This window comes from Balaenoptera musculus, chromosome 3 (assembly GCF_009873245.2).
Source record: "Balaenoptera musculus isolate JJ_BM4_2016_0621 chromosome 3, mBalMus1.pri.v3, whole genome shotgun sequence".
NCBI lineage: Eukaryota > Metazoa > Chordata > Mammalia > Artiodactyla > Balaenopteridae > Balaenoptera > Balaenoptera musculus.
Window position 1 is genome coordinate 144,221,156 of NC_045787.1, and position 13,818 is coordinate 144,234,973.

General features: G+C 39.1%; 1 protein-coding gene across 4 annotated transcripts in view; it reads left to right on the forward strand.

The window, feature by feature from the left end:
- RNF145 (ring finger protein 145) overlaps positions 1–8,801 on the forward strand; it is a 65,614-nt gene extending 56,813 nt beyond the window's left edge. For 3 of the 4 annotated variants that reach the window (XM_036846322.1, XM_036846320.1, XM_036846324.1), the window contains exons 9-11: positions 3,519–3,666; positions 4,573–4,929; positions 7,179–8,801. In XM_036846322.1, coding sequence (XP_036702217.1) covers positions 3,519–3,666; positions 4,573–4,929; positions 7,179–7,562 — 889 coding nt within the window. In that variant the 3' untranslated portion in view covers positions 7,563–8,801. The remainder of the gene's footprint in view (positions 1–3,518; positions 3,667–4,572; positions 4,930–7,178) is intronic. The other variant, XM_036846323.1, reaches the window with a different exon arrangement.
- The last annotated feature ends 5,017 nt before the right edge of the window (positions 8,802–13,818 follow it).

Genomic DNA, 13,818 nt, shown 5'->3' on the forward strand with positions numbered 1-13,818 from the left:
ATGGGTTCATGAATGCTTGCTACATTTCAGGTATTTAAAATAGCTAATTGGATTACGAACTAATAAAAAGAGGGACATGCACAGACCATAACGATAGTGCAGTCTAAACAGAGGATTGTGATTAATTCACTTAAGTGTACCAGGATTGTAATTAATTCAATTAAGTGTACCATTAAAAAAGGAAATGAAAAATATCCTAATTCTCACATTAGGAGAACAATTAAAAGGTAATATTGAAACTCTGCTTCTCTCTGTCGTTAAGGAAGTAATTATTAGGGGAAAATCCTCACACGTCTTGGTGTTGCTTGGACTGGAGGTAACTTCCAGTGTTTAAACTTAAAAATGTGTCTCAGATAGTTTTAGCCGTAGATGTAATTGTTACTTTTATCCAGGAATTTTATTACAGTTGTTAGCAAGGAATTTTACAACTAGAGTCTACTGTATTCAAATGATATAGCAGATTTTCAAATGACTAACTTTTCATGAAATGGGTTGAGGTGAATTAAAAACATTTTTTTTTCACTTTATAGTGCTTAACCTGTTAATGGGATGTGATTCTAGCATCATTTTCCGCTATTCGTTTTATGTTTAATTTTAAATTAGATTTTTATTGAATTTTAACTGCTTAAATAAGGATAAATATGTATGTAATGTCTGTGTGTATATAAAACACAGAAATTAGACGTAAGTTTAAAACTGTTGGCATAATGTTATATTTACTTTTCTGTGTACATGTATAAATATATGTTTGTATATATATGTAAATTATATAAGTGGATCACAGCTAGCTTGATTTTGAAAAAAATATTTAAAGTTTTAAGGCAAATTGCCCTATTATAACTACTGTTACAGTAATTCCTTTCTGCCTGCTTTTCTTTAAAAAAAGTAAAAGTTTGGAATCTCAAAGCAGAGCTACTGTGGCAGGTTTATATTTGTCCCTTAACTTCTCGTAAGAAAAATGTTTGACAAGAAAAGATGTAAAACACTTTCCAAAGTACCTAGCTTTAATTTTAACCAGAATAATAATTTACTTTCTTATCAGACTTGCTAATTATGGACAGTCCCACCCAGTATAGCATTTAACTTAGTGTGGTTATTTTTCCTCCCACCTATGTTGTAATAGAGTTAAAGGTAGGCAGGATGATTTTTCTGTCTCCTTGAGATACTTCACATGGACTTGAGAACATATCACAGATGCTGATATTTAATTAAAACAGCATAATTATTGTGGCTATGAGCTTTAAACTATTTTGGTTGAAATTCACGTTTCCTCATAATGTTTTTAAATAATCTGTGTTTGTTTTTATTAGGAAGTCATTAAATGATTTAAGTCTTGATATTCAGTTTACATAGATTGTAATTGAGTTTTGTTTTTAAGAGAGGGAATGGCTGTTTGGGGCTCACGCTGATTTCTTTCTAGATTTGTGATCCTTATGTTAAAAAATTACTCCAACTTTGGCTTTTATTTACCAAGGAAATGGAAGTATCTAGCATCTTTTTTTTTTTTTTAAATCCCTTGTTGGGGTAATAAGTCATTACATCATCATTTGTCTTATAAATTGGATATATAAAGTAAACAATAAACTTGTAGGGGGTGGAAATCATACCTTTTTTTTTATTGCACAAAAAGATTTTTTCAAGGTTCTGCTTAAGGCACTTGTTGGGGGAGGGTTTTGTGTCATTTTTCTTTTAGAAGTTGGTTTACAGTCTGTATTAAATTGGGGGTATATTTAAGGAATGATCTATTAGAATAGTACAATGTACGAAGAACTAAATAAAAGAAAAGATTATGTTCCTTCTCCTTTTGCCATAACTAGGGGACTCCTGCTGTGTATTCCACTATTGACAAGGAGGGTTCAAGTGGAATCAGAAGCTGAAATCTAAGTCTAAGAAATTTCTTGACTTGTTGGGTGTCTTAAAAGCATAAAGTTATACATGGAACTATTCTGCTGTGTAATGACCACAATTAACTTTTGTCCTGCTTATATCATAGGGCTTTGCACTTGGGTGGATAGGTGGGTAGGTAAGAAAAGGTAGTAACTGATGGAAAATAATTTGAAAAATATCAAGCAGAAATAAGTTTTCAAGTTTTATTTGGCACTTATTTCAAACAAGCCTCTGTGCTTAGGAGCTGGAGTTATCCTATTTTTGAGGAGATTAAATATGGGTGATAAGACTTTTTTAAAATGTGTGTACATATATAAAATATTTTTATTTAAATAATAAATATAAAATAAAAATATAAGTAAGAATGTTTAGGTGTATATGATACATAATATATAAAATATTATATATAAATATCTATATATTGAAGCAGTGCTGCAATATATTGTATGATTGTTTGGTACAGATGTTAAGAATTCTGAGAGGGTAGGTGATTCCTGGAGAAAGGATATCATTACCTGTGTAAATATATTTGTTTAGCTTGAGCTAGTCTAAAGGGTTTAGAAAAGGAGAGAGTGGGATGCAGGCATTTCTGGTGGGATTTTTAAGAGTGCTTGTGTTTTCTTGGGAAGAGAGTTAACCATCTTTGCTTGTAGTGAGGGACAGATGTTGGCAAGTTTGGACCAAAAAATTGGGAGTGATGGGGACTTCCCTGGTGGCACAGTGGTTGAGAATCCGCCTGCCAATGCGGGGACGTGGGTTCAAGCCCTCGTCCTGGAAGATCCCACATGCTGCGGAGCAACTAAGCCCGTGGGCCACAGCTACTGAGCTTGCATGCTGCAACTGCTGGAGCCCGTGCTCTGCAACAAGAGAAGCCATCGCAATAAGAAGCTTGCACACGGCAACAAGAGTAGCCCCCGCTCGCCACAACTAGAGAAAGCCCACATGCAACAACGAAGACCCAACACAGCCCAAAAAAAATAAATAAAAAAGGGCTAAAAAAACAAAAAAATTGGGAGTGGAGGACCTAAAATGCCAGGCTAGGAAGTTTAGAGAAGGTATTGACAGTATTATGCTAGCAGAGCTTTGGAATGATTAATCTCTCTAGGAACAGGGGCTAGAAGGGAGGAAGATCAGCTAGTAGGTCTTAAAGTGCAGTGGTTCATAGTTTTTCCCCAACCTCAACAGATGTGAGGGGTAATACCCCTGCTCATCGGAGAGCCATTCCTCTTAGTAACACTGAACTCACGGCTGCAGAGATTTTCATCCAGGGTGGTGCAGGTGAGGAGAGGACGTCACGACTTAAGACAGCACATTACTGTTAAAATTGTTGAAGTTTAATGTTATAAAAGCCTGACATCGCTTTGAGATTGCTTGGAATGGGAATGAGATTGAAAGCAAACTATTCAGAAAAAAAAAAAAGAATTGGTGGTACTTGTCAATTGACTGAGTGTGGGGTGTTAAGAGAAAAGGTGCTTTGAAGCCTTTGACATGACTTGCCCTGAAATCTAGCACTGTGACTGGCATGGAGAAGGGTGTGCAGTAAAATGCTGTGAAATTGAAGCATGGCACAAGATCGGTTAGTTGTGCTGCTAGGTGACAGGCACGTTAAAAGAATACTTTTCTTTCTCTAGGAGTTTATGGAAACACTTCCGCGCTGTGAGCCTTTGTTTATTTTTACTGGTGTTCCCTGCTTATATGGCTTATATGATTTGCCAGTTTTTCCACATGGATTTTTGGCTTCTTATCATTATTTCTAGCAGCATTCTCACCTCTCTTCAGGTAAGCCCAGGATTAATTAACTTTATATAATAACTGATTTTCTTATTTTTCCTTCCAGAAAAGGAATTAAACTTTTTCAAGATTAATGATGATAAGTGGTCTATTTAGGTGATTACTTCCCATCCTCTTTACTAGAATGCATTACATTTATTTGAGCATAGGAGTTAGAAGGTAGGTTATTAAAATACTAAGCCTATCTGTCACTGTAGTTTTTTTTAATCAAGGTAATTAAACTTCGCAATATCTCTTTTTCAAAATGGTATGATACAGAACTGTCATGTAAATCTTAAATAGATAAGTAACTATAAAATATTAAAAGATTTTAGTGCTTGTTTGGAGCACATTTTGCCCACTCAAAAATATCCATAGTTTCATAATGTATATAAATAAATGATACCTGTGTATGTATTACACGGACATGATATATACTTTACACACACACACACACACACAATGTTACCATGGAATGGATAAACTTACTGTAACTTAAAAGTGTATCTTGGCTGCCTAATCAGTAACAAGTAAAAGAAAAATGTAGCACTGGCGATAAAGATTTATTCATTGTTCCTTGTAGAAGTAAACGTTCTTTGAAAGTTGAGGAACAGATATGAGTACAGAATTAGGAAATTTTAGATAGAATTGTGAGGGTTTTGGTGACCAGGGGAAAGAGAGAAAGAATGTCAGAGAAGACTGATTACTAATCAGAATCATTTTAGTAAAGTTGTATCTCAGGGTACTTTTCAGTATCAAAGACCTGTATTACTGAGATCACCCACATTTTAATTGTACCACTGTCTCCTCTGGATATGAAATCTGGTATACTAAAGGTATTAGTAATGTGTTATCACTTAAAGTCTAGGAAAAACCTTTATTAGTGATTATATACATACTTTTTTTTTTTTTCAGGTTCTAGGAACACTTTTTATTTATGTCTTATTTATGGTTGAGGAATTCAGAAAAGAGCCAGTAGAAAACATGGATGATGTCATCTACTATGTGAACGGCACTTACCGCCTGCTGGAGTTTCTCGTGGCCCTCTGTGTGGTGGCCTACGGCGTCTCTGAGACCATCTTTGGAGAATGGACAGTAATGGGCTCAATGATCATCTTCATCCATTCCTACTATAATGTGTGGCTTCGGGCCCAACTGGGGTGGAAGAGCTTCCTTCTCCGAAGGGACGCTGTGAATAAGATTAAATCATTACCCGTTGCTACGAAAGAGCAGCTTGAGAAACACAATGATATTTGTGCCATCTGTTATCAGGTAACTCATACAGTAAGAAGCCATTTGGGTGGTTCATACCATGTATCCCTTGGGACTTTAACCACATTATCCAAATTCAAGTTAAATTTCCAGGCAGAAATTATCTCCTGGGTAAAAAAAAAGTGGGCCTCAGATATTATTAAAGACCTGATAAAATATTTCCATTTTATTTCTAAAGTAAGCTTTAAATTTAGTTCCTCAAGTTCTAATTTATTGTTATTTTCAACATTATTGCTCACCCATAAATAAAGGAAAAACAGGTCAGGTGTATTTTATATTTACTCCTGAATATACACGTGCACACACACACACACACACACACATATGTGTACTATCAAATACATACTATCAATCAGGAGTCAGCAACTTCTGAAAAGTGGTGTGCCAAGATTCTGACTCTTTCCCTCTGGTATTTCCAGGGTAGGGAGTAAACGTTCATTCACTTGATGTGGGTGGAGAGTGCTTCCCTGTGGGCTGAGGTATATCTGAGGTGGATGCAGCCTCTGTGTGGAAGTAGGGGGCAGGAGATACGGCAGAGGCACCCAGTTGGTGTACATTATGGTTGGCCTCCCTGGCATCTTTGGCACATGAGCCCTCAATAGCTGATGACTGCCTTCTAGCAAGAATTGAAAGATAGTTTTTAAATCAGCTTGGAAATATAACAGTAACGAACAACAGGCCTAGAGTTTAGTCACCAGTCACCTGTGCAGGAGGGTGATTGAGTAGCAGCTTTTACAGCTAAACTGTACTGTTGGAAGTATGGGCAGAAATTCTGGGCCACAACACAAACTGTTCCTTTAAAATCACTCTTAAAAAGTGTGGGCTGGCGGAATAAAACTATAGATAGTGTCAATGAGTATACAGGGGAGGTACTTGCTCCAAGGCTGCTTTACAGTGTAGAAGGGATGTGTGTTTGTGCGTGAAGGCCATCTAGAGTAAGAATTTTTCCTAAGAGTAAAATTAAGCTGCCACGTTTTGATTGTTATTAGAGCATACTTTTGGGTACTAGCAAAATAATATTTTCCAGGTTGTTTTTGCATTTGGGGGGATTGAGGAGCCATGTAGATTCCCCCAAACTTAAGTGGCCATTGTCTTCTTTCGGGTCCTTTGTGCTCGGTAGCCTTGTTGTATGCAGGACAAAGCATAGCCAAGACAGATTTGGGGCACATCAACTTCAGCAGCCTATGTCTAAATATACCATCTCTGGGATTTGAGAGTCCTCTTTTTGTATTTCCTGTTGTCACATCACTTTTTTTGAGGTGCTTGAACTACCTGCTGATACCACACTGAAAATAAAACTCAAATTGCTTACCTTCCTAGCTGGCTGCTCTTCCTTGGATGGCTTTCTGCTTAAAAGTTGACTCCCAGGTGTTACCAGTTCTTGGCAAGGAATTTCTATTATAGCCACAACTCCTTGTTTTGGGACTTTAAACAAAATTAATGGTTGATCAACCAAATGTATGTTGTTACAATTTAAACTTCATATCCCTAGCCTTCCCTCCCCAAATATATCTTATGCAGGGATTACTAGTGCAAAGTATACCATTTCTTATTCCAGTGGTTATTAAACTTAAGTGTGCATTAAAGTCACATGGGTGGCTTGCTTTACCTATGGATTTGTGAATGCCATCTTCAGATATCCAGTAGGTCTGGGGTGGCCCCAGAATATGCATGGTTAGCCAGCACTCCAGGTGATTCTGATGCACGTTGAAAAAACACTGGCTTATATCGTGAAAACTGGGATGTACATTGTCCCTAATGAAGTTGCCACTTCCTTGCCAATACCCTGGTGTTATGTGGCTGATTTTGTCTCCTTGCCAATAATCTCATCATGGAATAATGTGTTGAGCTGTGTTGAAGCAAAAAAGTGGAAAAAGTCCAATCTTCATCAGATTTCCTGAGGTTCTAATTATACTCGTGGAGACCCAGCGATCATACTGCTACAGCTTTATAACCTTTGTTTCATACTAAGTCCGAACCCCATTACGAAGGTCGTTTCTTCCTCATTATTGGTTTTTACTTCTTTTTAAAAATTGCTTAGCCAGTGGTTCCTGTATTATTTGTATAAAGGGGTCTCTGATGGCAAGAGGATTATTACAAAAATATAAAATGAGTTTTATTGTAAGATCTGTGTTGCAAATTTTCGATGGAGAATTTGTGATAAAGAAATGTTGGAACAAGAACTCGAGCATAGCAGCAAAGATTTTAGATAATAGACATTTACGAGTTATCTTTTCCCCCCTTTTTAGGACATGAAATCTGCTGTGATCACACCTTGCAGTCATTTCTTCCACGCAGGCTGTCTCAAGAAGTGGCTGTATGTCCAGGAGACGTGCCCTCTGTGCCACTGCCACCTCAAAAACTCCTCGCAGCTGCCAGGGTTAGGAGCTGACCCGGTTCCACAGCCTCCTGCTGGAGCTGAGCAAAATGTGCTTCAGGAAGGTACGGAACCCCCAGGCCAGGAGCGTCCTCGGGCGACCGGGGTGCAAGAAGGTTCTAGGGACAATGACGAGTGCATTGCCAGAAGATCAGATAGCCAGGAAGGGGCTTGTGATCCCAAGGAAAATCCTCGTAGTGCAAAAGATGCAGCACATCCTGTTGAGGTCAGCCTAGAAGAAAAGCAGCAGGAGTAATGCTTTGCTACTCTGGAGGAGAAGTTAACTCATGATGGAATTCGTGCCCAGATTTGAGGAGTGAATATATGAGGTGATTAGGCAGGAAACTTGACATTCCAAGGATCTAATCCAGGAAGTACTCTCAGTGGAGACCACCTGCTTTCATCCCCTTGACTTTGTGGGAGAAATTTTGCGAAGTATGCTAATCAAAATGTATTTATATATCCTATGCTGATGTTTGGTAGAGGTTTGCCAAGAAAATTCAACCTCAGCAACTTCAGAAACGGCCCCTGATTTGTAAGGGATAAATAAAATCAGATTTGAGTGTCTGAAAGGGGCTAAAGAAAGGAGGATAAAGAGCATGAGGACACCATGGGAGGAAGCAGGCAGAAGTGGAACTGATATTTCACTTTCTATGGGACAGGACCATTCTTGTTACAAAGTATGAGTGGTGACCAGCCCTTTTCTCTACCCCCTTTTCCCTCAGTTAATTGGAACTCAGTCAGGTGATTATTTGTACAGCACTGAAACGAAATCAAAGACGTAAAAGCATTGATTGTATTCAAAGATTGAAGCACGCTCATACTTCGTATGTGCTTTGGGGGAGGGGGTGGGTGGGCACTTGGGCCTTGTGGGTGCATTCATGTAATCTGAGACTCTTGAACTTTATGATGGAGTCTTCAATATTTTGATGTATATGAAACTTTTGTTAATACGTCGTATACTGTGTTGGCTGTGTGAAGTAAACTAAAACTCTAATGAACACTTTGGAGTCCACATTAGTATAGGAGACCAAAGTGGGAAGGGCTTTAGGGCACTGATAAAGGCCCTAAGTGTACTTTTCAATCCTGTGTAATGTTTAATTCTTGCAACTGAATCAAAACAGTGTTAAATTATGGCAATATTTGCACTTTGGGAATGAGTACATAACTGTATGATCACACTCTGCAAATGCCACTTTTAAAGCTGTTAATAGACTTTGCACCTTTTCTTTGACAAGGATTTGTCATATTTAAATTTTTACATTCATCATGGCTACAGGTGGAACTGGGGAGGGGGGGAATGTAATTTTTTATGGGAATTTTGATATGAAAAGAAACTAGTCATTTATTTATACAATAGGCTTGGCTCAAAAAGTGTTTTTCAGACTCGGTATTCCTAATGTGGGATGTGACTTTATTTTATTTTTAGTAGCAAATTTGGATGTAGACTGACAGACATAGCTGAATGTCTTAATAAATTTAAATTTGAAGATAACAGTGTTTTATTTCTGTGATGATTATTATTGTAAGGTGTCTTGTCGAAATTCTGTTCTCAGGAGGTTTTGCTTATCCAGCTGGGCTTCTGATATCTTGATCCCTGTCAAAAAATGCCCTGCAGATGGCAAAACATTTTGATTGAAAAGGATCAGTTCTTTGAAATCTTCTACACCAGTGGTAGCAAACCTAGCTCTGCATCAGAAGTATCTAGGGAACTTTTTAAAAAAATTACACATTTCTGAACCCCACTTCAGACCTACTGAGTTAACCTTTGGGGTGCCTGAGAATGTGCATTTCATAGCTTCCTGGGTGATTCTGTCCAACTAGCCTGACACCAGCATGATTTTACATTTAGAAAGGAAGTGGCTAGACCAGAATGAATTTCTCCCCAGGTATAGCCGAAAGTTTCTCACTGTCCTTTTGGTGATCCTGGTCAGGTAGAAAACAGCAGATGGCACCCTCTGGTGGTAGTCAGGCTGTTGTGCAAAAACCTAGTAGTAATCTTGGATTTCAAACTGAATTTCAGCCCTTGTGTAAAAGGTACATATTCAAATATTAAATATTTGGTGCCGGGCTTCCCTGGTGGCGCAGTGGTTGAGAATCTGCCTGCCAATGCAGGGGACACGGGTTCGAGCCCTGGTCTGGGAGGATCCCACATGCCGCGGAGCAACTAGCTCCGTGAGCCACAATTGCTGAGCCTGTGCGTCTGGAGCCTGTGCTCCGCAACAAGAGAGGCCGAGATAGTGAGAGGCCCGCGCACCGCGATGAAGAGTGGCCCCCACTCGCCACAACTAGGGAGAGCCCTCGCACAGAAACGAGGACCCAACACAGCCAAAAATAAATAAATAATAAAATTAAAAAAAAAAAAAATATTTGGTGCCTTGTTTAAAGGAATAAAATTGCCTATGAAGTTGAAATTATTTATGGCACAGTGAACTCGGCCATCCTTAAGCACCAAAGGACTGACTCTCTCATAGACTTCAGGAAAAGTTCTCAGATGTTTTCATAAAACTATTTATTTGTCATAGTTTCATATTACAAAACACTTTTTATTTTTTATAAATTTATTTTCTTTTATTTATTTTTATTTTTGGCTGCCTTGGGTCTTCGTTGCTGCGCACGGGCTTTCTCTAGTTGCAACGAGCGGGGGCTCCTCTTGGTTGCAGTGCACAGGCTTCTCATTGTGGTGGCTTCTCTTGTTGCGGAGCACGGGCTCTAGGCACGTGGGTTTCAGTAGTTGTGGCACACGGGCTCAGTAGTTGTGGCTCGTGGGCTCTAGAGTGAAGGCTCAGTAGTTGTGGCGCACAGGCTTAGTTGCTCCGCGGCATGTGGGATCTCCCCGGACCAGGGCTCGAACCTGTGTCTCCTGCATTGGCAGGCGGATTCTTAACCACTGCGCCACCAGGGAAGCCCCTACAAAACACTTTTTAACCTCCTAATAGCACAGAGACCCCAGCTGTACTTAACCAAGTCACATGAGCCTCTCAGCCCAGCAGCCTGGTGGGCAAATAACACTCTTTTTATCAGCGTGTATCCTTTTGTTTCAGTCAGGAGAGCAAGATTATGTTGTTGTAACAAAACCCCTCAAGATCTCAGTGGCTTCAAAACAAAGTTTTATGTCCCACACACTGCATATGTGTCTGTCGGAGAGTGGGTGGGGTGCTGTATTTGGTGCAGGTACTCAGGGATCTAGGCTAGTGGAACAGTCACTGTCTTGAACCTTCCTGATGGTCATGGCAAGGGAAAAGGCTCTGGAAGGCTGTCCTCTAGCAGTTACTTGCTCCTCCCAGCAGTGGATGCACCACCCCCTGGCCAGAATTGTGGTCCCACCCGCACAAGAGGCTGCGGAAGTTCAGTCTTCCTCCTAGGCCTGGAAAGAGAATGCATCAGATGTGCTGATGACTGCCACACCTCAGTGGAAGCACCACTTAATTTTTTATTTACACATTATTCAAAATCTGGGAGCACACCTGTGAATGATTGAAAATATACCAGTTGAGCACCTCTGACTTAATTTGTTCCTTGTTCTAATATGCTGGGACAGTAGCACTGTATAATGCCATCTGTATTTCAAATTTCTATTTTCTGGTCATTTTTTTTAATAGTATTCAACTCACTGTCAGACCTCTGATTTAAGAAGAAGACATAAAGTTAAACCGCCTAATTTGTACTACTGAAGAGAAAACCAGAAAATTAGATTCAATTTCCCTTCTATGATACTTGATCAAATTAAGTGAGAAAATATCACATCCCTGTAAGCCCTGTCTGCTTAATGATTTCCACTGTTTTTCAGACAGTGCATACGTATTTTCCGTCATGATCAGTTTCCTCTTAAAAACTTTATCACCTTATGAACTTTGACATCAAAGTTAGTTACTAAACAGTTGAAACTGTCATACTTGTTCAACTTATATTTCCACTTTGTGTTGCTTTTCATTTTTTTCATGTGAAACTGTTGTCCTAATGATCTAAATCATGCTATTTGCACAGCATGTCTCTAGAGGTCTGATTTTCCAACACTGAACATGTGGCTCCCTGAAATCCCTCATTAGGGCTTCCATGTTTTCTCTTCAGAACATGCCCTGTTTTCATAAGCCTTTTACATCGGAAACACTCTGTTTTCGCAGAAGGTTTTAACGTATGTCAAATTGTAAATTTAATTGGTTAATGGAGAAGGAAAAATTTTGTAGTCTCCGTGTTTAAGTGGGAAGGCTTTTTTCTATGTCTGTGGTAATGGGACAAGAACCTTACAGAGATTTAAGTATTACTAAATCATGTGCCGATCTTGGGGGGAAAAGAAAAAGCTGTAAAGAACAAGTTTTACATTCCAGTTGCTTCTACTCTGGCTTTCATATTAAAAATAGAATTTTTCCAGTTTTAGAATTATGGCAAGTTGAAAACAGGAATTAATTATTAGATTTTGATTATTTTTTTTAAATGCTATATGATTTAAAAAAATACTTTTCCCTCATTTTTTCAACACATTATTTGGAAAGTAAAGAATTAAAAAAAACAAAAATCACCCATAATCTCACTTTTGGAATTAGTCTCTTCAAGTTGCTTTTATATTCAGTGATAGCAGAACTACCCCCATTGACAAGCACTCTGCCCACCCAAGGGTCTCTTTCACATCTCTTTTTGAAGTCAGCTGCCTGTCATTAGCTTCTGAAATTCAAATACATTCCAAACAATTTTGTGGTTTATCAGTTACGGCACACCTGTTTCTCCCACCTTTGAAGATAGAGAATACTCTTAAAAACAGGGTTGTAGGGCTTCCCTGGTGGCGCAATGGTTGAGAATCTGCCTGCCAATGCAGGGGACACGGGTTCGAGCCCTGGTCTGGGAAGATCCCACATGCCGCAGAGCAGATAGGCCTGTGAGCCACAAGTACTGAGCCTGCGCGTCTGGAGCCTGTGCTCCGCAACGAGAGAGGCCGCGACAGTGAGAGGCCCGCGCACCGCGATGAAGAGTGGCCCCCGCTTGCCACAACTAGAGAAAGCCCTCGCACGGAAACGAAGACCCAACACAGCCATAAAAATAAATAAATAAATAAATAAATAAATAAATAAAAATTAGAAAAAATAAACAGGGTTGTATTTGTAGGTAGTGCTTACTTAGAAAATAATCAAGAATACTGGGAGCAGTTTATAGAATGAGTGATTGTGGCCACTCAGAAAAATACTTTCTTTCCTTCCTCCAGTGGACTGGACATTCGGTTGCAGTATGGTTGAGAGTAAAAGGTAGGACATTGCCAGTGAAGACAGTAAACCCTGCTATTAACCACACTCCTGGTGTCCTGTTCATCTTACTTAATCTCGCTGACACTGATCTTGGTGTTCTTTTCCTAACCTATTTTTTTATGAATGTTGGCTGTTTGACCCTTAATTTTTATTTCTATTCTTAATAGATATAAGCAATTCCTTGCTTTTCTATTGTTTTATATGTTCTAAGGTAAGAGAGAATGGCCTCTGACTAGCTGGAAATAATAATCTCCATGAATGTAGATGAAATTCTGAGTCAGTTCTAGATGGAATATTCTATTATTTTCCAAATGACAGCTTGCCAAACTGAACTCATCTCTCTGATGGGCATCAAGCCTGCTAATTTCCTTTGACGATCCTTTATCAGTCCCCTTGTATTTAGGGAAGTAGGCAGCAGAAGGGGTGAGAGGAGCTTTGAGTAAAGGCAGAAGCTCTGAGTTATCATTTTTACTCCCTTTCAAGCTGTATGATCCTTGGCCAGCCTTTGTTTTTCTGGGCTTCAACCTCATCTGAAAAAATAATCTTTGAGGTACCATTTTGCTCTTAAGGCTTTGCCCATCTGTATTTTTAATCTTTACCACTGATGGAGTGATGAGCTTTATGTACTTTTTATGTGCTATGCCAAATACTAAACTTAACTAAGTTTTGGTTTACTGCTGTGTTCTCAGTGCCTGGCATAGGGCAGGAGCCCTCTGCATACCTACTGAGTGAACAGAGGGACTTAGTACGTAGCTCCTTGTGTAAACCCCTTAGTTCAAAAATGGCAGAGACTTCTATTAGTTCTAGAGGCAGAGAGCATAACGTTACGTGTCAGCTGGAAGTAATTTCTGTGAGATAATTTTTGATTATCTAACCGAATTCAGATACAGAACTCAGAACTCGTAGAACAGAACTTGAAAACTTCAGATATTCAGGTGAAATCTGGGTTGATGAACTTTGCTTTGTTTTATTGTTGGGGCTCAATGGTGCATTTTTAGATGATGTTTGAAGAAACCATTTGATTTAGTTGCCAACCATTTAAAAATTGCAAGACTATACATACAAAATTTCTAGCTTCTTTTGGAAAATTGGAAGAGCTGGCCACTTGAGGTTACTCATTCCTGCCTGGTGGCAGTTGCCAGGAGTTGAGGTGGGTCTAGGGGGCTTTCTAATCCACCCCAGATACCCTCCCCACCACTACCTGCTCTAGAAAATTAGATTGTAATCATCAAACCCCTCTGTTCACATGAGAGATGCTGTGATTACTGGGCAAGT